Below are 25666 nucleotides of genomic sequence, written 5' to 3' on the forward strand. Positions count from 1 at the left end.
TAGTCACTATTCTGCTGTTGACTTGCTTGCACACCTTGGACAGGTCACTGCCTTTATTTCTCACTCTGGAAAACATGTATGTTACTTCCCTTTTTCACAGGAAAGTTGTGAGGCTTAACTGATGTTTGTAAAGCTTTAAGGTTTTTGGAAGGAAGATGCCTATGGAAGTGTAAACCAGTATTGGGAATTGTGACCATATGTGACTTCTTATTATAGGCTTGTTTTCTATGTAGGTATGCTATTCTTTGTGGCCAGTTCTCGGAACATGAAAGTATTCAGAAACGTATTCAAGCTGGGTATGTTTTTAAGGTGAGTAAAGAGCAGTTGCTTTATGTATGCAAGTTATTCAGTGCTTGTTTCTAAGGTGGAAAGTAAGAATGATTGGTTTGGAATTTTATGTGCTAAATTATAAGAATCTAATGGTAGGGTGATGACATGGTCTGAGTCATGGAAGAAAACTACAACAGTCCTATCTCAGAGTTTGTCCTATGTGAAATAAGTGAGTTTTTTTCAGTCCAGTTCTTACTCTGCAAATCTCCATACCACCACCACTTACTAAAGAGGTTAAGGACTGAATGGGCATGGAAAAAGAAATACCCTTTCTCTCATAGCAGCAGCCCCTCTATGTCAAAGCTAAGAAATGTTGGCAGAATAATGAGGGAGGCATGCATTGCTGCTGCCTATGTTGGTAGACGAATACGTAACTTCAGTTTCTAAAGCTGCCAAAGATGCATTTTTTGCATTCACTGCGTTTGCTTAAAGTAGAACTTTTTCCAGACCTGATTTTTATTCTGAATTGGCAATTACTTCACAGACTTCCTCCAAATAAATCTGTTTGTGGTCACAATGATTTTATCATAAGTTAATTCTGTGTCTTGGCTCTGGTTTTCTTTAGGAACATGTTGATAAAGCAATTGCCCTGAAACCAGATGACCCCAAGTCTTACTACCTTCTGGGCAGGTGGTGTTACCAGGTAAACAGCTTTCTTCAGCCTGTATTCATTATTTCCATGGGACAGTATCCTAGATATTCTAAATCTTATTACCTCTTTCTTCTCTGGAAGATGATCTTTCATCTGCATGAAAATGATAGGGAATTCAATCCAACAGCCATAAGTCTTAGGGGAATTGTATTCAGTTGTTGAATTTAAATAGTGCATTAGAAAACCCTGATAGAGCCTCATAGAAACAGCCTAGTTTCTGAAGCTCCCTGTTTATATACAAATAGATTGAAAGTTACCCTTATGTGAGGTCTAGGGCTTCCTATATTCAGTCCTGGAACAGTGCTAAAAAACACTAACTCAAATGTGGTATATTTAAAGTTCAGAAATTTCATTTCTAGTCCTTGTGGTATGAGAATGTTCTCATATGATTGGCATCCCAGCTTGCAAATAAGATAATGCCTTAGTGTTTAAGGCCTGCCAGGGCACAACATACCTAAGCTTAGAATCTGTCATTCAGATTCCTATCTGAGTTATTCTTCCACTTGAATACTTATGATGTAGACAATCTTTCTCAATAATTGGTAGAGCTAGAAATCAGTATCTTCTATTATCTTACCACTTGGAATCTCAGCTTTTAAATGTTAAAACGTTTTTTCAAAATAATTTCAAGCAGTTCATGAACTCAGTTACCACAGTCACATGAAAGGGAATGTTATAAAGGCGATAAGTTGGTGTTGAGTACAAAAATGCTTTCAAGACCAGTAGACCTTTTCCTTGTGTTGATCCTGGACTAGTGATCAGAAGTGGAGGAGAAGGATCCATGATATTAGAACTCAATTGGCTAGATCTATTTTTAAAATCAAGCTTGTGGCTGAGTTTGGCAAGCCAGCTGTTCCTACTGTTGCAGTGTAAAGAGCTTTTAAAGTACTTGCCATACCTCTGCTTTCTTAGCAATGATGTAGAACTATTGACTTTTTTGCCTTTAGGCTTTTATGTATTCATTATTACCTTTCTGCTCCTCTTTTTTCCCTCTGTATCCCTACCACCTGGCAGATACACACAATTACTTTGCTAAAAATAGTGCTTTCAAGCTCAAAAACTCAGAATTCTGGACAGTTTAATGCCCCTGAGTCAGCTCTTTAGTCACTGCAGGGGTGCATGGGAAGTAGAAAAGAAAATAGTGTCAGAAAAGCACTGGTTGCAGACTAGCTCATGCTTTTCCTTTTTCCCATGCTTTATTCCAGTAAAAACAAACCCCCGCAAATCTATTAAGCACACATAGATGTGATCAAGGATATTTCAGAGCTGGCCAGAATTCCTGCATACGTTATATCTGTGTAATCCTTTGCATGTGTTTCCTCTGCCTCTGCCACTCAGAATATTGCAAGTATTAGAAGCATGCTGACTGCTTTATAGTTCTCTGCAGGAAAAAGCTTGGAGTCGTGCTATCAGTCACAGGGTTAGTACATATAAAAAGAAATCAAGGTTTGGTGTGACCTTTCAAGCCTTCATTTCTAACAGCAAAGCATTTCCAACTCATAAACGAAGTCAGTTGACAATTCTAGCTGAGATAATTGGCATAGTTATTGCAGAAGGGGTGGCTGCCTGTACTGAGACTCACACTCAGCCATATTACTACTTTTTCTGTCCCCATCTGAAGACTTGATTCTACTACCCACTGTCTGCCATTTGTACTGTCAGTATTTCAAAGGAAGCCCCTTTCTGTCTACTTATCTGAGCATCCTATCTCATTGTCCTTCTTCCTGTCTAACCTAGGTCCTATATAATTTAGTTCTAGTGTCTCTCGCTGCCTCTGTGTTTAACTAGAGCTTCTGTCCTACAAAGATTTGACTGGCACCTAGATAATGAGCTATAATATACAATAAATTAACTCCCTTTTGCTGGAATTGCAAAAACACTTTTCCCTCCACAATATTCCTTTGATAGTCTTGATTTTTGCGTATTGTGAGAGTCCTATAGTGGGTAAGATGTTCTGAAATGTTTTCAGAAACAGCAATTCCTTGTTCTGTGGAATTATAGCAGATAATTGCATGGCTGCTGGAGGCTTATTTGAGGTGGATAAGAGAGTTGGGAGCAGGACAGTGAGATTTCAGGGAGTAAGTGCTATAACTATAGTACTGTTTGCTTTTCATAGGGCTTGTTGGTGGACAGACTGAGCTTGCCTTTCTTGAGAGGTCTGTGTGTGTATGCTGAGGGTATACTCTGGTAAAAGACTTAATTCCCCCAATTCTTTTCTTTTTGGAGAGGGAGAAAATGGGGTTTGCTCTGGTGTGCAGGTGTGAGTCACCAGAAACAGATGTGGTTATAATAAAGGTGATGGTCAGATTTTAAACAGTCCAGACAGCTTCCCAGCCATAAAATCCAGTTGTGGAGACCAGTTTTATTCAGACCCTTATTTGTATTGCAGTTAATGGGCCAAAACGGTAAAGTGTGACATACAGCATATGCTGTTGTGGAGGCGTGGGGAAGGAATGCAAGTTCTGCGGATGGATTGATTTACGTACCTGGGCAGAGTCAGCTGATGATAGTAAAAAGGTTTCATATGTGACTGTGAGGTTGTTTCAGATACTGTGAACATGAAAGTGTCTCCATATGCCTTCCATATGCTGTGTGAATTCCTAGGGATGCACGCTGGCTACTGACTTCTTTGGTGATAGTTTCATGTTATTGTTTCTGTGCAGATATCTCATCTGGGATGGCTTGAAAGAAAGACAGCTTCTGCCTTGTATGAAGCACCCCCTACAGCCAGTGTCCACGATGCACTGCAGAACCTTTTAAAGGTACTAAAATCTGAGTGGCAAGGAAACAGCTAAATATATAGCTCTAATACTTAAATGTTGCTGGAGACTGTATGATATGAATCAGTTAAACATACTTTTCTGATTTGGAATGTGCTGGTATGTAGCACTTTTTTGAATGACCTAATGAAGTATGTTCCAGAAATGCATGAACCTGTTACTCTACAATTTATAGCTGGGGCTTGTAGCACTGTCTATTAAGATTGCCCAACACTTCCCATTTTAAATTTGGCAAGGGGTGGCCTTGGTGTCAGAGATGTACCTTTTGCCATCCCTGTAAAAGTCTGTCCATATTTGTAATAAGCCTTTGAAAAATCAGGGTTTGCACAGGCTCAAACTTACTGAGCTTCATAGCTAAAAACTAAAAGGATCCCTTCACCACATTGAAGTTGTTCCAGCTTGGGGCCGAGCAAGACTTTTCCTTCAATTGCAGTTCTGGGCTGCTGCAGGCTGGGTCAGTTCCGGGTCCAGACACTGAAACTGAGTAGGCAGATTGCCTCTTTTGTGCTTTCATTGTCGTCATTGTCCCCTTCTCACTTCCCAGTCTAAGCAGCATGGAGGAGGAAGCTGCCTCGTTTGAATGCAGAAGGGATAAGGGCTGGTGACGTGAGTGGTTAATAGTTTGGAACCATGAGCCTAGGGGATGAAGCCTGGAACTGGAGGCTGGTGGGGGAGAGGGGAAAAAATGAGCCTAGAAGTTGGAGTGGGGGAGACTAGGATCCGTAAGAGAGGAGGAGAAAGATCTGATGAGTCAAAAAATTGTATATGATCTTGTAATGCTTAAGCACAAGGGGGACAAAGTAAGCCTCCATAGGCAACCTTAATTCTGGCATTTAGTAATTTCTGAGTGCATGACTTTGCAGCCTTATTGTTCTTTTTAATGTAGTTTTTTGATCGGTAATATTAAAATGGGACATAAATATTGCTCATTAAATCTCAGGCACTTTGTGAAAATCCAAGGGCTGTGATGTACTCCTAATTAAGTGAAATTGATACAAGGTAATCTTATGGAGGGGTTGCGTCAAATTTAACTAAATCTGTTTCTAAACAGATAAAGTTAAATTGGTGCACAAACTGTGTGTAAGGCAGCCATCAGTGTTAAAGGCAACATTTCTGTTTGAGTTGTCATAATAAACTGTTCACAATGGCTCCTTCTGAAATTGGGTGCTTTTTTTTTTTTTTCTTTCCCTCTGTAGGCTGAGGAGCTGAGTCCAGGATTTTCCAAAGCAGGAAGGGTATATATTGCTAAGGTAATGAGTCATTTCTTACACTGGGATAGTTAATTTTGTTCACTTCAGTCCATATGCTTATACAGCATGGCATGTATGTAAAGCATTTGGAGGTCCGTGTCTAGAAGATGCTGTAGAAATGTAAAGTATTGTAATTCATCTGAGGCAGGAGGATATGGAAATCTGAGCTGCTCTTTCTTTGTTGGTTATTTTGCCTTTATAGATGATCTTCCAAGGGGCAGCTGGATTAATTTTTGTCAGATAAAATTCTGAGTCAAGTAACGCTTTTAACTTTTGAGCCACACGGTCTGTTTACTTATCCTCACATTTAAGGTGTGTGCAAGAAGAGGGTCAGGGTGAGAGTAAAATATCCAGTTTGATCCTCTTTTGCCAGTACAGATGGCAGTCCTAAGCAGTGATTAAACGGGCCATGAATGTGCAGGCCTGAAGCAGAGGATCTGCTGATTTTGTTGTTTGTGTTGAGGGAAATAATTGTTTTTGAACCTTTTAAATACTAAAACTGCTGCTTAGTTCCTTTGGCCTCCTCTTGGAGTTGAGGAAATATTTAAAGCCCCAAACAGTTTTAGTAACAGCAGCCAGAGTGGGCGTAGCAAAGTGTAGCTGTAATCATTCTCTGTGAAATCACTGTATTCCCAATTCCCAAAAAATGTACATTTTATCTGAGTAATTTGCAAGTTTAAGGTTCTTTTCCCAGCCTGGAATTTATTAGCATTTGAAACAACGTGAAGAGTTTATTTGACAAGAGAAGTCTATTTTATGAAATATAGAAAGTGATCTCAAACCAGGAAGGAAGCTAATAAGAAGTGCTTAGAGGCCCTTAAACCTACCAGAGTTCTGTCTTTGACATACCATGTCTGGCGGTGTGTGTCTGTGTAGGAATGGAAATTATTATGTATCCCAATAGATTTAATTTCCCACCCGCCAATGAGCAACACCTTCACTTTCCAAATCCTTTTAGTATGTACTGCAGTGAAAGTTCTTTTAGGTATATTTTCTCTTTTGCTGCCACATCCAGCCTGTATCTGTGCATATTCAAAATCCTTCTATCTTTCCTGCATGCCCCTTTTAAGAGTAAAGCATGGAAGAAGTAGGGTAGTGGTGATTTTAATAAAGAGAGCGATATCTTTTGCACAGTCCCATAATTGGAGAATCTTATGCTTTACCTTAATTATGCAGTATTTCAAGAGTTACAGTAAAATCTCTTGTGAAGGGCTTTAGTGTGTTTAATTTGTGCCAGGGCTGAGCCCCGGCACCTCTAGGCTTGGCAGTTTATAGCACTGGCACCTCTACTGTATCCATTATGAATGTAAAAAAATTGCTTGAGCCCCGATACCTAGTTGCTTGAGCCCCTGGCACCTCTTCCGTTAAAAACTAAGCATTGGTTAAATTGTAACCTCCTGTCACAGATCCACAGGATCTGTGCTATGCCCCAGCTTTTAAGTGTCTTGGCAGAAACCCTTCAGTGTGCCAGACCACAAGGAGTCCCACGTTTCCTTTAGGTTAGGCTTTGCAGCCTGACTGCTTCCTAGATTGAGCCTGTGGCTTCCAGCACTCCTGCTTCACAGTGTCCACTCTGCTCAGAGAGTCCAACTGAGATAGACACCTGGTAGAGACTTGTACAGTCTTCAGGGATGAATGCACCTCAGCAAGTATTTGCAGTGACACCCAAGCAGTGTTTTCAGAACAGATTAGGATTTATTAGTCAACTTGAACACAGCATTGGAAGTCCTTAAATTAGTGCAGAGAAAGAAAAATTAAAGCATAGTCCATTCTAGTCAAGCCAGAGCAATGCACCAGCCAAACTGTATTGAACGCCATTTTCAGGCTCTCTCTCTGACTTAGGCCTTGTTTGCACTAGAAAGTTTTGTTGATGGTAAGCACTATAACTACAGCACTCGCGCCCATCCAGACAGCACTCATTTTGTCGCAAAAACATGTCCACTTTTGGTGCAGAAGTGTCGACAGTGAGAGCAATGCATCGTGGGCAGCTAACCCACCATGCAACTTGGCAGCGTCTGCCACCAGGAATTCTGGGATGGGGGAGAGGAGCGTGGAGCAGCCTGGGTGCTGGCTCAATATCCCATGGTGCATTGCGTTTCTATGCTGTCATTCATTGTGTTGCTGGCAGCAACTCGCACCGTTTTTTGAATGGCTCCCCACCGTTTATTGCACACCTGCCATCTCCATCTGAAAAGATGGATCTCGCGCTACTGTCCACTGTTGCTTTCAGTGTTCTGAACACATCGTGGCTGGTCGCACAGTATATCATGAGCTTTGAATCGGAACAGGAATCCGAGGAGCCTGACCTGCTGAGTGACATGCAGACAAACAGCACCGCATTACTGTTGTTATTCATGGACCATCTGCACAGGGTCTGGGTGCATGAGACAAGCACTGAGTGGTGGGATTGCATCGTTGTGCAGGTCCGTGATGACGAGCAGTGGCTACAGTACTTTTGAATGCGCAAAGCCACCTTCATGGAACTCTGTGCGGAGCTGGCTCTGCCCTTCAGCGCAGACACACCAGAATGAGAGCTGCCCTCTCGGTGGAGAAGCGCGTGGCAATTGCTGTGTGGAAGCTGGCAATTCCAGACTGCTACTGGTCAGTCACTAATCAGTTTGGAGTCAGGAAGTCCACTGTTGGAGCTGTGTTATCGCAAGTGTGCAGGGCCATTAATCGCATTCTTTTGCGAAGAACTGGCTCTGGGCAATGTGTATGAAATGATGGATGGATTTGCAGCAATGGGATTTCCTAATTGTGGTGATGCAATAAATGGCACGCACATCCCAACTTTGGCACCAGACCATCTTGCGATGGAGTACATCAATAGGGTGTACTTCTCTACGGGACTGCAGGCGCTTGTGGATCACCGTGGGCATTTCACTGATATCAGTGCGGGTTGATCAGGAAAGGTGCATGATGCTCGTATCTTCAGGAACACTGGCCTGTACCTGAAGCTACAAGCAAGGACTTTTTTTCCAGACGAAAAGTTTCCAATAGGGGACGTTAAGATCCCCATAGTGATCCTGGGAAACCCAGTCTATCCACTAATGCCGTGGCTCATGAAGCCTGCACAGGCAACCTGGACAGCAGCAAGGAACACGTCAATAACAGGCTGAGCAGGTGCTGAATGACTGTTGAATATGCGTTTGGCAGGTTAAAGTCATGCTGGACTTAAATGAGAACAATATTCCTATGGTTATAGCCGCCTGCTGTGTGCTCCATAATTAATGTGAAGCTAAGGGCGTGAAGTTTGCACCTGGGTGGACTGCAGAGGCAGATTGCCTTGCATCTGAATATGAGTAGCCAGATACCCAGAGGTATTAGAGGGGCACAATGGGGGGCCATACGCATAAGGGGAGCATTGAGGGCCCATTTTGACTGAGAACCCATCGGGTGTTTTTTGAAACTGCGCTGTGACATTCTATGACCGCTACACAGCTGTACTTGTGTGTCAGTGGTAGGTGCACATATCATGTTCAACACATAAATAAAGAGTGCTTCTTGTTTTGAGAGCTTACTTTTCTTATTAAACACAACAGCACACAACACAAACAAATCCGAGTGGGGGGCAGTGCTAGTTATGACAGCTGTGTGTAAGTCCAGCTGTTGATCTCATAGCTGTCTGAGGGGGTGGAATGAAGGGAGTAGCGAGATAGTCCATGACTTTGGTAGGAATGTGTAGGCGGAGTTGGTGGAGTGCAGGGGAAGAAATTCTGTTGCAGCTGAAGGGGGGGGCTGAGCTTGCATGAACTGTTTGCAATTAAACTATTGTCTTTAGAAGCTCTGCCTGATCCTCTAACCTTGATCATTTGCTCATGGTCAGCTAAAATTTTCTCCTGGTTTTCCTTCCATTCCTGTCTGTCCATCTTCTGAGATTCTGACATCGATTGTCTCTATGCCCTTTTCTCTCTTTTGGATGCCTCACAGGACAGGAGGAGTTCCTGGAACAACATCTCCTTGCTTCTCCGGGGTTGCTTCCTTATCAGTCTTACGCAGTCCGCCAGAGTAGGGGCCTTGGCTGCGAAGGTCACATCTGTGTAAGAACAAGAAACAATGAACAAAACCATTATTGTGCGTGCCTTAATAGTACACATGAATCACTGTGGAAACACCCCTCATTCTCACTCTCCCCCTGTGCAGAGTACAGCTTCTTGATCAGCCTGAGAATGGTGAGTTGGGGCGGGGGCAGACCGTCAAGTAGGTCTGGGTTCTGGGTGGGTTCTCAGTTGGGGCATAAATGCAGGTACATAGGGAAAACAAATTTCAAATTGTGCCACCATTCGCCACAGGCAGGGGCCACAGAAGCAGATATCTCACTCCTTAGAGTCAGCAAGGATGCTAGGATGCATCTCTTCCATGCAAGTAGCTTCAAACTGGGTCCCTATACTGCACAACTCTGCACTGCTTTGGTTCCCACTCAAAGTGATTGCCAATTGGTGTGGGAAGGTGACCTACAACGGGGACAGAAACACAGCTGCTGTGCCCAGGAATCTGAGGCAGAGAATCTGGGAGTACCTCCAAGAAAGTTTCCCAGAGGTCACACCGAAGGATACCTCTGAAATCTCAGCATACATTAACATACTTCTCAGCCGTACTGCCTAGATGCGCAAGGGAACAGGAAAGCACATGCAAACACAGCTACTCTTGTGCACTTCTATCCCTTCAACTACCTGTGTGTGTTAGCCAAGGTAATGACCCCCATATCTCCAGTATATACCGTATTTCCCCATGTATAAGACGCTCCCATGTATAAGACACACCTTAATTTTGGGGCCCGAAATTTGAAAAAAAATGTTATTGAACTCAAGTTTTATTCATCATAAATGCAAGTAAAAAAATCTACAACCACTGTATAAGACGCACCCAGTTTTTAGACCCCAAATTTTTCAGAAAAAGGTGCATCTTATACATGGGGAAATACGGTAAGCAGCATCAGCTTCCAAACACTTACTAGAGCTCCCTCTCCTGCATCCTCTCCTGCATCCTGAGCGCTTGAGCCGAAGGGCAGGGGCTGGTATGTTGCTGCCTGGATGGGGGGGCATTTTATGTTGTTTAACATTAATATGTTAAAATCATAATAATTTATATGAGATATGCCATGTTAGGTACTGTTATAAAGGCTACAGTGTGCTAAGTAAGATGATGATGATTGTTTGTGTTGTGTGTAATGGAAGTTATGGATATGTTTGATATATTTGTATTTTAACTTGTGCTGTGTCTGGGCGAAACCCCAGACAGGATGGCTGCAGCACCAGCCTGCTTAATGGCCCATTAAGAAAACTTACAGGTACAATGGACCGAGGGGGAGAAGGCAAGGATATACCTGATGAGTCACCAGGACTTACTTATGTGGCCCTGGACTTCATCTTATTTTTGTAAATTTTTACAAGCAGCATGGCAAAGGCCAAAGGACATAAAAGGCAGTTGCACCATATTTATTTGGTCTTTAGTTGTTTTCAGTCTTCAGTTTTTACTTTTTACCTACCTTTGTTTTACAGCTTCAGTTTAGTTGTAAATAAGTAGTTTAATTCAAAGAACTAAGACGGATCCAGGTACTGAATGTACACCAGAGGGACTATACATGCCTGCAAACTCCACAATCCTGCTAAAAACCTGATATATATGGACTTTCAAATCATTTGTATGTATCTGGTTGCTTTAATCCTTTAACACTTCTCTTATGGTTTGTTCCTTTTCTTTTATAATAAACCTTTAGTTTTAGTTACTAAAGGATTGGCTGGCAGCGTGGTATTTTGGGTAAGATTTAAACTTCTGTTGATTTGGAAATGTGGCTGACCCTTTGGGGTCAGGAGAACCTTTGTGGTAAAGAGCATAGAGTTTTAAATAACTGGTCTCTATACTGGACCTACTGGCTGAATGGAAGCCAGAGACTGAAATGCAGTAAAGGGGGCTGTGTATATTTTTATCTTAGTTTCTTAATAACCAGTGTGGGGAATCAGAAGCATTGTTTGTGGCTGGTTGGGAAGTCTGACTTCAGCGTCACCCACTAGTGTTGGGAGAATCTGCTCTCCTTTTGCAGCCTGCCCTGACCTTGCCGTTTTCAGATGGCTACCCTAGGCATGGATGGGTCACAGCTGACTTTAGCCTTCTGGGGTTGAGAACAGCTCCTGACTCCCAACCTCAGCAACCGAATTGTTCCCTGGCTCCGGATCATCCTCCAGTCCTCTTCCTCATCGATGACCTCTTAGTCAGGGTTCAGTCCAGTATCTGGTGGACTTGGTCAGCTGGGAAGATGGGATGCAAGCTCTCCACACCGACCAAGCAGAAAGTGGAATAAAAATTTCAAAACTTCCCACAACTTTCTGGGGAGAGGGGAGGATGGCTGCAGAGCAGCGGAGTGCAAATGGATGTCCAGAGTGACCAGGATTGGCATTGTGGGACATTTCCAGATGCCAGTTAGCGTGACAAAAACATACAGCAGTGTCTGTGTTGTCGCTTTGTTGCTAAAACATTGTTGCAAAAAGCTCTGCACCTCTGTCAAGGTGGTTTTATTTTGTCAACAAAACGGCAGTTTTGTCATCAAAAGGGTCATTGCAGTGTGTACACTAGGATTGTTTTGTTGAAAAAAGGTGACTGTTGTCGACAAAACTCTCTAATGTAGACCAGGTTTTAATCAGGCTCAGCCTCTTCCGGAAACGAGCTCTCTATTTCCCCCACCTGATGCATCTCCATTCTTTGTTCCCAAGATGTGGGAGGAGGGGGGTGTCTCTGCTCAGCTTCCCTGCTGAGGGACAGGGAAATCCTCCTCTCTCTGAGTCATTGGTTGTTAGGTGTCAGTGTTTTGGTGATTTGGGGCTTTCCATTGGCTTGGATTTTCCATTGATCTGTGTAGGCCTGGGCCAGTCCTTTTAACGACTCATGTCCACTCAGGCTGTTAGGCAACACACACAAGCCTTTGTCTCATAGTCTGCCCTGAGAACAAACTTAATCTTTTTCCCCCACTGGGTACCAGTGCAAAGTATAAGGTGAAATTGAGGCGTGCATAGGATTCACAAAAATACTACAGAAAATTCCCTCTTTGTCACACCTCCCCATAGTGACTAGATTCACTGTTATCCTAATACAACACATGATGTTTCTGATAGAAGTGCTTGAGTTTCCGAATTGGGAGAATTCTGAAGACGCAACCTGCCAGAGAACTTAGTACGAGTCTCAATATGCTTTATAGTCTCCTTCCCCAAAGCCCAGACTGTCCTCTTGAGTTGAATATCTGATTATAGGATTTCTAAATTAATTTGGTATCTGATTACTTTGAATGAAGTAGAATATAACTAAAGGCTCAAAATACAGAAGAGGAAGATAAATCTGCTGTTCAATAGCTTTTTGAGACTCTAGATGTATTTAATGAGAATTGGAGCCTTTTGGACAATTATAGGGTTGCCAACTTTGTAATATTTAAAAATTGGACATTCCAGCAGGACTGCTGGAACCTCCCCCGCCACACCCCTGCGCCACCTCACTTCCCTCCCCTCACCCTCACCCCCAGGCCCTGCCTCCCATTTACTTCTCTTTCCTCCTCCCTCCCCTTGCTCGCTGCTCTTCCCTTCTTCCCCTGGCTTATGCCAGTGGGATAACTTTTTGGGGGGCTTTTGAAGAGGGGGGTAGGGAGGGGATTTAGAGAGTCTGTCTAATTTTAAAAGGCTGTCAAGTTTGACAGTAAGTGTCAGAGCTTGGAATTTACTTGAGACCCTAGTTTCTGAGCTGTTGAAAACAAAGGCACTTCATAAAATGACACCCTTACTCTGGAGGTATTGGAGTCCATATGCACACTGGCTATCTAGGTGACTCAAGGAATAGTGAGAAAAGCAGATGCTTATCTATACTTCCAGATAAGAACAAGCTCAGGTAAACGGTGCCCGTATTGTGGGAGGAATAAGGTATTGTAAAACCTCCTACCAAAAATAAATTACTTTATTTTGTGATGTGGTATCGTTGTATAGTGCTTTGCACAAAGAGGCCTACAGGAAAGATGGCAGAGCCCTGAGGTTGCTGAATATAGTTTATTTAAAAGGTCAGAGAGGAGCCCTTTTCATCAGTTACAAGCTGGCTTCTCCAGTCCTCAGAGTTGCTGATTGCCATCTATTTTCCTGTTTCTTGACACTTCTCATTATTGACACTTTTCTTTACAGTGCTACAGAGAACTGGGGAATAACTCTGCAGCTGTTCACTGGATGAATCTGGCTTCAGAGCTGCCGGTTATCACAAATGAGGTAGCATTCTCTGCTCTTTATCTCACTGATGCTCAAATATGATCATATACCAAAAAACCCTTTAAAACTTAATTTTAGGTCTGTATATGGACCTTTGTATGTAGTTGACCTCTGGGATCAGATGAGTGATATTGAATAAACATTCTATCCAGCTGTGAAATTGATAATTTGGTAAAAGTAGTTCTTGGGCAATTTTCTGAGAGATCCAAGTCAGGTAATGTAATGGCTAAGTTTATATGGAAATCTTGTTTTGAATATTTATTGCATAAGTCCTTCAAAGTGTTATGATGGACTCCCATTAAGATCAGCTTTTAAACTAACAGTAATTTGAGTGGTAGTAACTTATTAAAAATGTGCAGATAATTCTTATTTTATAATATCCCAAACTAGGTTTAAGCGGGCTTAGACATAGACTCCCTCAAAGCCTATCCTTCAGTAGTTCTTAACTAAATGGCAAATTTTAGTCTAGGCTAAAACTTCACACACACTAGTCTACAAGTGAACTTTCTCTTTAAATTGTATGTGTTTGTGAATTTACTGCTGCTAAGAGGTTGAAAGTCCTGGAGACTGAAGTTCACAGAAAGATACAGCAAAGGTAGTACAAGCTTCCTCATTCTGCCCTGTATGTATATGCCTCAACCATGCATTTGGAGAATTGAGAAAGAAGTCTCTAAGGTTGCACATTTTGCCTTAGTCTTCAAAGATGTTCCATTTTATGACTTGTCTGTTCCTTAGCATGGACACTTTCCTTTTCAATGCATGTGGTTTCAGAATGCCCCAAATGATCAAGCAATATAATAAAAACCATCGAGTGGTTGACACTGTATCTAAGTATGGCTGTCCTGAGAGCTGTAGCAAATTTAAAAAAAAAACACAACAAAAAGAATAGATGGACAAAAACATTGAAATATAGCCTAGTAACTTGAGGTAAGCTTCCCTGACTGCTAATATCATGTAACATATAGAACGTGTTAAAAACCTCAGGCACAGGAATACATCTGTATCTTTTAAATTTAACATACAGCGTTGTAGGAGATATCTATATCTATAGATATAAAAATTTCAGGTCTTTATAACTTTGTTTTTCATCCTTCTCTTTCAAGTGTGGCTATCCTCTGAAAAAATGACTGAAAACAGCATGGTGGGACTCCCAGTTTTGTTAATGTTTCCATGTGAAATTTGCACAGTTACAAATTTAAAACAAACAAACAGAAATAAAGCCCAAAACCTGTTTGTCAAACTACTGCAAATTCAACTTGGAATTCAAAAGTTAAACAGTGAATTTTTTTCCTCTTCATTATGGGTTTTGATACATTCCATTTGCAGTACCTTGTTTAATTTTTTGATGATACACAAATAGAATAGAATCCATCTCATGTTCCTATAGCTATCTCTGTTGGTTTTACAGTGCTAAAGCTGTAAAAATGTATTTTTTGTCATTAAAGTAGATAGGACTGAATACAACAAAAAGAGCAGATCTGAATAACATGGTGTCTTTTCATATAGCTTGCTCATTATAACCACAGTTCAAGTATCACCTGATTGCTATGTATTTGAGACCACAGATTAATCTGAACTGGTAGGCTAATATATCCTCCATTATAGTAAGTATCCTGGCCTGACAGTAAGTTCCTATTGTAACCTGTAGCTCCTGATCATTCTGCCTACTGTGTGGTGAAATACAGTTGTGGGGTGGTTGTTGCCATCTTATTAGTCAAGGACTGATCAGAAGCCCACCAAACTTACTTATCAGAGGATGTTAACATCGTAATTATCAAAAATGCAAGTAAAGTAATCTAGTCAAGTCAGCCAGATCTTATTGCTTCATTCTCTGTATTATTGAATAAACAATGAGATGTAAGGCAGCATTATAGAAGTATGCAACTTTGTTATGACACACAATATTTTAAAATCTGTAATTAGCCTATTTTGCTGTAGCCAAATTATGCTGGAGTTCAGGCCGTAAGTAGGCAGAGAGTCTCCGCCAACCATGTGCAACATGCTGACTTGACAGTGCTGCCACCTCTCGAGCACGATCCATTACTGCACTTAGGTACTCAGCTGTTGTGTGTTGCCAAATTGAAGGAAAGCAGTTGTCAAACTGAAGAATTCCAGTATATGGTCAGGAAATCACCATATTCAGCCAAATGAGTAATTTCCTCAGGTCAAGCTGGTTGGAAATTACTCTTGACAGAACTAGGATGACACATTTATTAACTGGAAACAGGAGGTATTCCAAAAGAATAAGCAGTATACTGGAGGAATAGAACTTACTAGGAAAAGCAGGGAGGCTTTCAGGAAAGAGACAAAATTGAGGACTAATGAGCATTTACTTTTCTTTATGCCAGCTCAGAAGAGGGAAGAGCAACATGCCACAAACAGGAAAATGAGGGTCTAGTAAGGCAGTCCAGATAATATTTATATAGTGGCTTTAATTTTTAATGGACTTGCATACATTCATCCTCTTCACCCTGGGTAGGTAGATGAGTAACTTCCATCATACTGATGGAAAAACAGAGGCAAAGAGGTGAAGTGGCTTGCCCAGCTCAACAAAGTCGGCATGACAGCCAAGGTTAGAACTCTAGAGTTCTTGATTCACCGTTCTGTGCTCTCAGAAGTGAAAAAGAAATAAGAAGGAAGACTTCCTTTTATTACTTGGAAAACCTGTATAGAATTTAAACACTGAACGATAGAGACACGTATAGGGTAGGAAGAGAAGGGATATGAGATGTTTATTCTAAAAAAACCCCCAAAAAACATAGGATTGGAGAAGCAAAGGAAGCCAAGCAAGTAACCTTTAATTTTGTAAATGGGGCTGGATTAAACCCCTTGGCCATTGTGATGTTTAGCATGTCTTTCTTTGTTTTCCCAGGATGAAAAAAGCAAGAGAGAGCTGGTTGAGATGCAAGGAATCTCAGAAGAATAAGTGTTTTTTTTTTTAAGAGCCAGACCTCTTATAACTGTGTGTGGACAGATCAAATTCCAGTCTAAAGGATTTCATAATCCGGATAACCTTGGATTGAGCTTCATGGGCAAACCACAGAGTTTACAAAGAACAAACCAAACTGCAGTTTCAACAGCACTTCTCTGAGGAGTTAGATCTTGGCAGAGACTGACAAACTAAACTCTGATTGTGCTCATCTGCCTGTCTGCTATGCCAGATACAGTCTGATTATGAATCCAGTGCTTGACCTGTTCAGTGCAGCAGCCATCATCAATTTGATCGGATTTTTGTTGTTTCCTATATGCCTTTGATTTTCAGGTTCATCCATCTAAACTTCCTGAGAAGTATTTTTTGCTCAGCTTCCACAGGGAGAGGACATAAACATGAAATTCTAGATGTAATGGGATCCTGTGCTCTCTGTTTAATGTCACAGAGATGAGTCTAGTGGGTCATGAAGGCAGGGAATCAACAAACCACCCTTAGCTATGTCTATATTCCTTTTGTAGTGAGTGACGACCATTGCTAATAGGCAGAACTGAGAATGTCAATCTTCCCTTGCTGCTAGGGTCTGTAATTGATTGCTCATGGCTTTTTCAGCAAAGGTTTCTGCAGTTTAGAGTCCAGAGTGGGTATTGAAGACCATTTTTGCTTTTACTACTTAAACAATATTAGAATGAGCTGGAGTCACACTCTGGACCTTTTGACATTTGTACAGAGGCTCAAACCAGGTACAGGGTAAAGCTATTGTGCTTGGTGTTTTCATTTTCCATTGGTTCTAGCTGCCTGCTGTACTGAAGACCATGAGGCATTCTTATTTTCCATTAAACGTATGGCTTGAAGTGGGCAGTGACACTAAGAAAAGGCCATTACAAAGAAACCATAATACCAAAGGTGAGAGTTCTGCTCGGCCTCTTCTCGCCTCTCTCTGAAAACATCAGTGATGTCCAGAGCACATTCCTTTTGTCCTTTTGCAAGTTTATTTTGCTATTGAATGCTTTTAGTCATCAAAGTGAGACCAGCAACACTCCTGAGCATATGTCTAGGAGATTAATTTCAAGGGACCAATGCATCTGCTTTCAGAGATGTTCTTCAGAAATAAGAATTTATGTTAAAGAAACATCACTTCCATAAGGAACCAAGTGATCAAATCTTACACTTGGAACACAAACCGGATTTTTTCCACTCACCAAAAATGCTAATCCTTTAATCCAAGTGGACACTTTCAGATTCCTTAATTGTGAAAGATAGATGCCTTCTGCACTCATCTAAACCTTACCTACCTGATGTAAATAAAACAGTTGCAGAGGTAGTTCCATTATCTTTATGAAGCACTTGCTGCAGAAAGAAAGGAACCATGTGGCAAAACTGACAGTTCAGCACAATGTCTTTCCACCTAATTCTGCTAGCAAACAAATTCAAAGTATAACCAAAATGACACTTTGGGATGTAGGGGGGGAGAATCAAGCTAACTACTAATGTTTGTTCCAGATGGCAGAAAGTTGTTTTTTGTTTCCCCCCTCCTCGAGCACTTTTCCAGGGAACAGCACAACTCACCTTGTCCTATGCACAGCAGTTTCTCCCAGGAATCCAACTGGGTTTCCTCTTTTATCTTTTTAATCTTTTATTTTATGTGCAGCTATCTGTGTGTGGGCATTGAACACTTTATTACATGTTGTATGATATCATGTCTGATTTGTCATAAAGTGGGATTACAAAAATAAGCATTTAAGCTGATTACGCACCATCTAATAGAAAATGAGATCTGATTGCCTTTCTTAACCACATATGCATACAGATTAGGGGGACACTTCTCATGGGGATGAGTTTTCCCCAGTCCTGATAAGAATTGGAACCTGACAAGTCACTATCTTCTGTGGAGGAGGAATCCGAGGACTCCTAGATCTTTTATGCTTTTGCTTCCCCCTTTTAGCTTTTGCTTTTTTGCTTGCTTAGAGAAGCTTATTAGCTCTATCACTGCTTTGGTGAGGCCTTTTGTAGCTAGCCTTCCCAAGGGCATGAAGTCCTCTCACAAGATTGAGTCCTCACCTGGTGGGTCGCATTCCCCCAGGGAGAGGAAATGCTTTGGGACAAATTGGGGGGGAGGAGCGGCTGTTTATGAGCCCTGCTTTTACAGGCTGCTCAGGACCCATTTTAAAGGGGGGGGATTTGTGACCCTGCAAGTCTCCCGTCCCATTCTCCAGGGGTCTCTTGGACTTACCTCCTGAGTCAGCTGACTGCAGTCCTCTTCGTCCTTCAAGCCTCTCCCTGCTCTGCCCAGAGACTCCTGGTCCATTATTCCCATGTCAGCTGCAGCTGTGCTGGTGGGTAGGGGATCCCCATGCCTGTCTGACTCTGGGTAAGTCACAGCTGGAGCCACATTTGAATTTCATACTCTGCTTTTTAGACTTCTCTGCAATCCCTGAAAGGTGCAGAGGAACCTGCAGGGAGGCACTGCAGCAGAGGCTCTGTGTGGGTTCTAACACCTGACTAAAAACTGGCCTGAGGGGGTAGGGGGAACACTGCTCACTGCTGCTCCAAAAATTAGTTTAAAAAACTGTTTTAGGCAGATAAAATGTGGGAGCACTGAAGCTGCTGTCCACACACTGCCATGGAAGCAGAATTTGGACGGATGTGCAAGTCTTCAGCAAATCTCCTAATAGTTAAATATTTTGACAAATTCTAGAAGAGAAGATTTTAGAATTATTCAGGTTTGGAAGTCATGGACCCACCAAGAGAATATTCTAGTGCAGATTACATCTACGTGTTTCCAAATAGCCAGGAAAATACAATTAAAATGGTAACTGCCAGTTGAGCTAAGTGAAATGAGATTAATGAGCATCCCTAATTAACTGCCCCTTTCTCCATTTTATTCCCTGGGCATCCATTCTGGGTGGATGGTATTTGAATGTATGTGCAGTCGGGCCCCAGTCATGCTTCCATTCAAAACTGATGGCAAAACTCCTATCAACTTTAATAGGAGTAGCATTGTGGTGCTTGTAGAGCATTTGTCTGTTATGTAGAATAAATTCTCAAGTAAATAAGAAGTAGATCAGCTCATTGTATGTCCCTGTGATATGCTATAATTCATGAGGAGACTTGTATAAACGTAGCATTGAGTTAAAGGTTAGGCAAGCAGGGACTGATGTTAATACCAAAATCTGAATTTTTTTCCTCCATTGGATGAAAGTTAAATAATTTCCTTTTGGGGTTTGGGGGGGTTTCGATGGAACACCTTGAAAAAAGACATAAGGAATATCAGGCTGTCTGAATAAAACCTCTATTAACTTTGAGAGAGCTAAAATGTCTTCATTTAGTGCGGGGGAGGGAAGTAATGAGGTTAAGGTAAGGGTATTCTTTCCTCTTGACATTCTAGTGGGGTCTTTAGTTCTTAGATTACTTCAAATGATGAATGGCATTTTCTTTGCCCATCATTTCATCCATCCATTCCTTTGTTGGTGAACATTTACTCTAAGCTTTCTATGTATTGAGTTCTGTTTCAATTGCATTTTTTTAGCAGACTTCATTTGTTTCCTTTTTTTTAAAAAAGCATCTTGGCGTCTGGTATTCCATTATAATTTGTAATGTATCCATTGTGCTTTTTCATTGGGAACTTGAAGTTCATGGCTGTGATATTCAGGTGCAATGTGTGGGGAAGATTTTCATTGTAAGCTCCATTCCTGGCTTAACACCTGGGTGGAGACTTGAATTCAACAGACATGATTTTCTAGTCAGGTATGTTTGCTGGAACCTCATTAATGTGGCTTTAAGAACATGAGGCAAGGAGATGGTAAAGTCTGCAGTTCATTTCAAGCTAAAAAGGCTCTATTTTTGCTGTTTTCACCCTGACCACCTATTGTGATGATGGTTGGTGTGCTATGTTGGGGATCAAATTAATTTTTTTAACGTTATAGCTTTATATTTCTTACCAGTTATGAATAAGATAAATCAGATGGAGAAATGCAGTTTCAGTTCAAATAGCTTTCAGGTTGATGTGGCAAATCATGGAAGTTTATTTAAAAACACAACCCTAACAACACTTGATAAACCTAAGATACTCTAGCAAAGAGTGGCTTTTATATGCATGCAGGGAAAGGCAGCAGGGGTCTGTTCCTCCTGTTAGAAAGGGGATTGCACTTTAACAGCCTCAGGTAAACACAGCTTTTTTAGGGGTTTTTTTGGTTGTTTTTTTTTTACATTTGCACGTTATACTGACCAGTCCTGGTTGTTACTGTGAATTTCATAAAGTTGACTGCACTATAAACATTCTAGGGTCATAAGAGGCAGGAAATTTGGATGAGTAAATGTTAATTGACAGACACTTCACTTTGCTGACTTTGGAGCCTTTTTCCAAGATTTATTACAGGAATCAGAGATAATTATTTTTCCTGCAACTCCTCTTGTGTTATTTTTATGGCATATCTGTCTGTGGTTCAATTAAACTTGTTAAAGAATAAATGTGAAATGACCTAACTGCTTTTAACTTCACTGTATTGTCTTGTTTGAAATAAATCACTTCAAGTGGCTAAGGAGAAAATTTCCCCTTTAATTACTTGTTGTACTGTATTTTTTACAGTAATGATTTAGGTAATTGGGACAGGAATATATCTTTCTATTAAAATGCATGCATCCATAATACTGAAAATACCATAATGAACATATGGAAATATAATATGTCAGACTGTTGAGGGGCAAAAGGGAATGTGGGTTAAATTTGTGGTTGATGGTGGGAGGAGGGGGGTGCGTGTGTGCACGTGTGTATTATAGCTGCTGATACTTTCACTGTCATACATATGTATACTTCCTTTAAAAATAACAATTGTATTGGTATACTCAGAATTTGATTTAAAGTGAATTTATCTTGTTAATCATTTGTATTGATGAGGATTTTTGAGTAATCTCAGTCTGTAGCCTCTCACCCAAATGACAAGCTCTTTCCCCTTCAGAAAGTATTACAAGTGTTAGATCTTGTTAGTTTTAGCATTTAAACTCTTTGGAATCTTACATTTTTATAGCTCCTTTCATTCTAAAGCATTACAGCAAAAGATTGCTGTAAATGAATACACCGACTATCAGATCAATCACTTCAACTTTCACTGAAATTCATCTGCCTCTCTGGAGTGCAACACACTAGCTGTCTAAAGCCTGGTCTACACTAGAGAGTTTTGGCGACAAAAGTCAGCTTTTGTCAACAAAACAGTGCTGGTGTACACGCTGCAATAACCCCCAGCCAATAAAACTGCCCTGGTTTTTTTGACAAAATAAAACCACCTCGATGAGAGGTGTCGGGCTTTTGTTGGCTTTGCTAGGGCAAAGCAGTGTCAATGTAGATGCTGCATTCCCTTACTTCGGTGGTGGAGCTGTTGCTGTCAATTTCACTGCTCCAGCGGTTGAAAGCCCAAGCCCAAGGTGACTGGTTCCCACTCCCAGCTGGGACAGGGGCAAGAAGCCCAGGCTGCTGCAAGCTGCCAGCAGCTGGAGCCCACCTCCCAGGCTGGGAGCTGGGACCAAGGAAGGAGCCCGCCTCCCAGCGAGGAGGGGAGAAGCCTTGTCAATTTCATGCTGAGCCATGAAAATGATAAGGCTGCCCAGCTCCTGACCAGGAACAGGGAGTGGGGGGTCTGGCAATCAGCCCCCTTGGAAACCAGCCTGTGAGGCTCCTGGCAGGGAGCTGAGAGCCCAGTCTCTCTGCTCCCCACACTGCCCCTCTTAGGTCAGTGGAAACACTTCTGATCAGGATGCACTCCACTGATCCAAAGAGGGGTAGTGTGGAAGTCAGCCACTGCAGTAATTACTGTTGCATACAAACATCTAGGCCTAAATCTTCAGAATTTGATGGTGGTGCTGAGAGGGGTTCCAACTTGATATACGTCAAAAATTTTGTGAAGGCTACATAAACACACTGGAAGAAAGAAAGAAAGAAGGCTTTCTTCACGATAGCTAGAAATTTAATCTTAAAAAAAGCATTATGATCTTCCAGCAGTTCCTGTGTTTTCATAGAATCCATGCTGTTTTCATAGAATCCTAAAAATGTAGAGCTGGAAGGGACCTCAAAAAGGCATCAAGTCCAACCCCCAAGTGAGCCATCCCTCGCAGGTGTTTGTCCCTATGCATGTATTTGTGACCTTGTATGCTTGTTTATCAATGTTTAAAGGTTGTTAGTCAATATAATTTGGTTCTACAATGCCACCCTGGCCCAGAGGCTAGATTTAGATATCAAATAATGTCATCTGCTGGACTGTAAAAGCATAGATTATTGTCCACAGAGCTGGGGTAAATGGACTGGACTGTAAAACTTTGAGCTATGCAATAAGTAGAGTGCTGGAATGCTGCTGTCTGGCTGCTCCTGTGACGTTGTCTGCAAGTAGACACGTTAAAAAGCCTGGGCTGAAGAGCAGAAGGAAAATAAGATTTATGGCCATTTTTAACAGTTGCTGAATGCTGGCTTGTTAGTGTATGTAGTTTTTAATTTGAGTTTAATTAGAAAGTAGCTTTCTCCCATTCAGTGGACAGAGTAAACTCTTTCCTCCATTAAATAGGCTATAAGGTCTTGTATGATTTGGTCCAGGAATACAGGATATAAATATATTTCATGATCAATATAAATTTGTCCCTCTAAATGAGGTTATTTGGCAGTTCTCATATAAATGTGGAAAGATTTTTTTTTTTATGCCAAGATTGCAAAGGTTAAAGAGGCACGCACGCACTCTCACACACCAAAAATAGTCAGCAAACTTAAATTAATCAGTCCTGATGGTTGGAGTTGACCTAAATACACTTTTGCTGTTGGTCCAAAAGGCTGTCAGTCAATTGCACCACCCCACCTTCTCTTTTGTTATGACACCCTGCCCCTTCTCGTAGCCTGGATTCTAGTTTAGGCCCCAATTCTGCAAGCTACTCCATGTGGGTAGACAGACCCCTATTGATGTCAGCAGGGCTCTATGGGTATTCAGGAATCTGCCTGTCTCCCCCCACGGTGCTCTTCCCAGTTCAGGACCTAGGTGGGCACATTTCTAACTTAAATACTTCAAACATTTTTTTTTTAAATTGCCCCTGCCTGAAGAAATACAAAAGTTGCTCTGCTTTAAAAGCAAGGATAAAACACTTGCAAACTGGAGAAGCAATAGAAATATGCTCGTCATTTTTAGTTTGTCAGCTACAGTATGCAGCCTTGGAGGCTGGAATACTGAGTGTTTATTCCTGCTGTTTTTGCTTGCATTTGTGGGTTACTGTTGTGAAAGAAGCAGAGTAGTTCTTGTGCTACAGTCAATTTGCATTTACTGTAGCCTTCTTACAGATGTTTTATGTACTAACATTCTCATGAATTCAAAAATCACTCCACTATAAATCAATATGTAACGGTGTGCAGTAAAATACTGGTTTTATCCAAAGTAGGGGTGATGGGGTCTTTCATGAGTTATGACCCCTTATAGCCAAGCAGGGATGTAAAACCTATTTCTTCCCATAGTCAATAATATCTTAGAATAAGTTTTTGTTTTTGATGATTTTCGGGGACGTTGTAGCAGTCACCTCTTTCGGATGAGGCAGGTGAGGCAGGCAAAGTTTTTACATGGACATTGTTAAAGCTGAATTCAAAATTTACTGCAGCCTTAGGCCTGAAGCAACTGTGTACAGAGAATGTCTAGATGGCTGTGTAATCCTTGTGTTTCCTAAGTGGTAGTTGACTGTAACTCCCACCCCGTAAGTTACTTGGAAATAATTGAAATACCAAAGTGTGCTCCTCTCAGAGGGTTTATCTTAAGACCTTTTGTACTCTTGACAGTGTTTTCAGGGGGGGAAATAGCTTACTCTAATGACCAGCTGTGCAGTATCTTTCCAGGCACTCAAACAACTTGAACTGTTTTCTTACATCATTTGTATTCTTTCCCATTTAAATAATCTCATTGATTGTGTAAAAAAATAAAATCAAAGAGTTCTTTGTAACAGCTTGTCCGCATGCTGAGCCCTCTCCCTGTGCACCCTACAATGGCCATCAGTACACTTACAGCACCTGTTATGGGGAAAAATACTTGTACCATCTAGTTGGCTATCAATTTCCTATTTCACCTCCCCAAGTGCTAGAAGATGAGCTTCTTCTCTCTGGTCCTTCCAGTGGTGGCTGGTTTCCCTCCAAGTTCCCATTTCCATTTCCTTTTTAATATTTATTAAAAGGAATTATTCAACATACAAATCTAGTCTAAATCAAACACAGTTTGTGGCCCTTTCTATGACAGGTAAAATGGAAATTAACAGAGCAGAGAGAGACTTGGATGAGCAAATAGTCAGGAGAATAATAAGGAAAAAGCGGGGTCATGGTGTTGACTGTTCAAACCCTCTGGTAAAATAACAGGAGCAAAGAGATGGTGGTGAAAGGATTAGACATATGGAGAGGTTTTTATATGAAGAGAGAATGAAAAGATTGGGACTGCTTAGTTTAGAGAGGAGACCCATAAAAAGGGATATACATGCTAGTGATATACAAAGTACCATATGGTTATAAAAGCTGGGCACTCCTGTTTACCCTTCCCTATGCTACAAGAACAAAAGGACAGTCAATGAATTAAAAAAGCAATAAATCTTGAAGTAAGCTCATTTGCAGAAGATATCATTGTCGGGGGGAAGGGGAGGATTAAAACTTGTTAGGATAAAGGGATGAGAAGGGGGTGAGATCCTCATCCCAGTTATAGCCTCTTTATGCTGGATAAAAGAGCCAGGTGGTGTAAAGGAGTCCTAAAAAACCTATCTCCTGCCAAAGGAGGAGTCCCCTTGAATAAGAGCTACAGAAGACAGTTGTAAGGCTGCCCTCAGAGGACCCCTCACAAGGTGTAGGAGGCATGCTGGAGGAAGGGGGTGTTGGGAGAGATTCTATGTAGTGCTGCAGCCCAAGGAAACTGATGTAATTTATACAGGCCCCAATGATTGTCTGTATTAGTCTGGGAACCTCTCCAGACCCCCAAACAGCCCAGGATAGGGAAGTGCAAAGTTGGCTTGAAACTACTTAGTACCACAGCCTGTGCGGCAAGTTCTGTGCCACACTTCTTAGAGGTGTAGCCCCAAATCTCAGCCCTGGTATTTGTCGTTCTTAAGATCATCCACAATTAAGTTACATATGATTTTTAAAAATGTGTAATGGATATAACTCTGGTTTGGGGTCATAAACTAACTACTTGAGCTGGTCAGAAAACTGAATTTCCACGGCACAAGAAATTCTGATGTTTCAAAATTTGCTTTCATTCTGCAGTGGAAGGAAAAGTCAATCTGAAATTTTTCGCATAAACAAAATTCTGAAAAATGTAGAGTTGGAAACACAAACATTTCATTTTGGTAACGTTGAACCACCATATAAAATATTAAATATAGTATCTGTAACTATAATACAATTAACAGAGCATAGAAAAGTCTAAACTAAATGAACTGAAAAGACAAAGTTGAAATAAAATGTTTCTACCTTAATAAAATGAGTCTAAACAAATTGTCAA

The 25666-nt window shown here is 41.3% G+C and overlaps 1 protein-coding gene across 2 annotated transcripts in view; it reads left to right on the top strand.

Moving 5' to 3' along the window:
* The window catches only part of RMDN3 (regulator of microtubule dynamics 3), a 60655-nt gene extending 39995 nt beyond the window's left edge, over window positions 1-20660 (top strand). For both annotated transcript variants that reach the window (XM_067557979.1, XM_067557980.1), the window contains 6 exons: window positions 234-309; window positions 896-973; window positions 3646-3744; window positions 4959-5012; window positions 13166-13246; window positions 16119-20660. In XM_067557979.1, the coding sequence (XP_067414080.1) occupies window positions 234-309; window positions 896-973; window positions 3646-3744; window positions 4959-5012; window positions 13166-13246; window positions 16119-16172 (442 nt within the window). In that variant the 3' untranslated portion in view covers window positions 16173-20660. The remainder of the gene's footprint in view (window positions 1-233; window positions 310-895; window positions 974-3645; window positions 3745-4958; window positions 5013-13165; window positions 13247-16118) is intronic.
* Window positions 20661-25666: the final 5006 nt, after the last annotated feature.

Source organism: Emydura macquarii, unplaced genomic scaffold (assembly GCF_026122565.2).
Source record: "Emydura macquarii macquarii isolate MOO-44397 ecotype Brisbane River unplaced genomic scaffold, CSIRO-AGI_Emac_v2 contig_1876, whole genome shotgun sequence".
Classification (NCBI taxonomy): domain Eukaryota; kingdom Metazoa; phylum Chordata; order Testudines; family Chelidae; genus Emydura; species Emydura macquarii.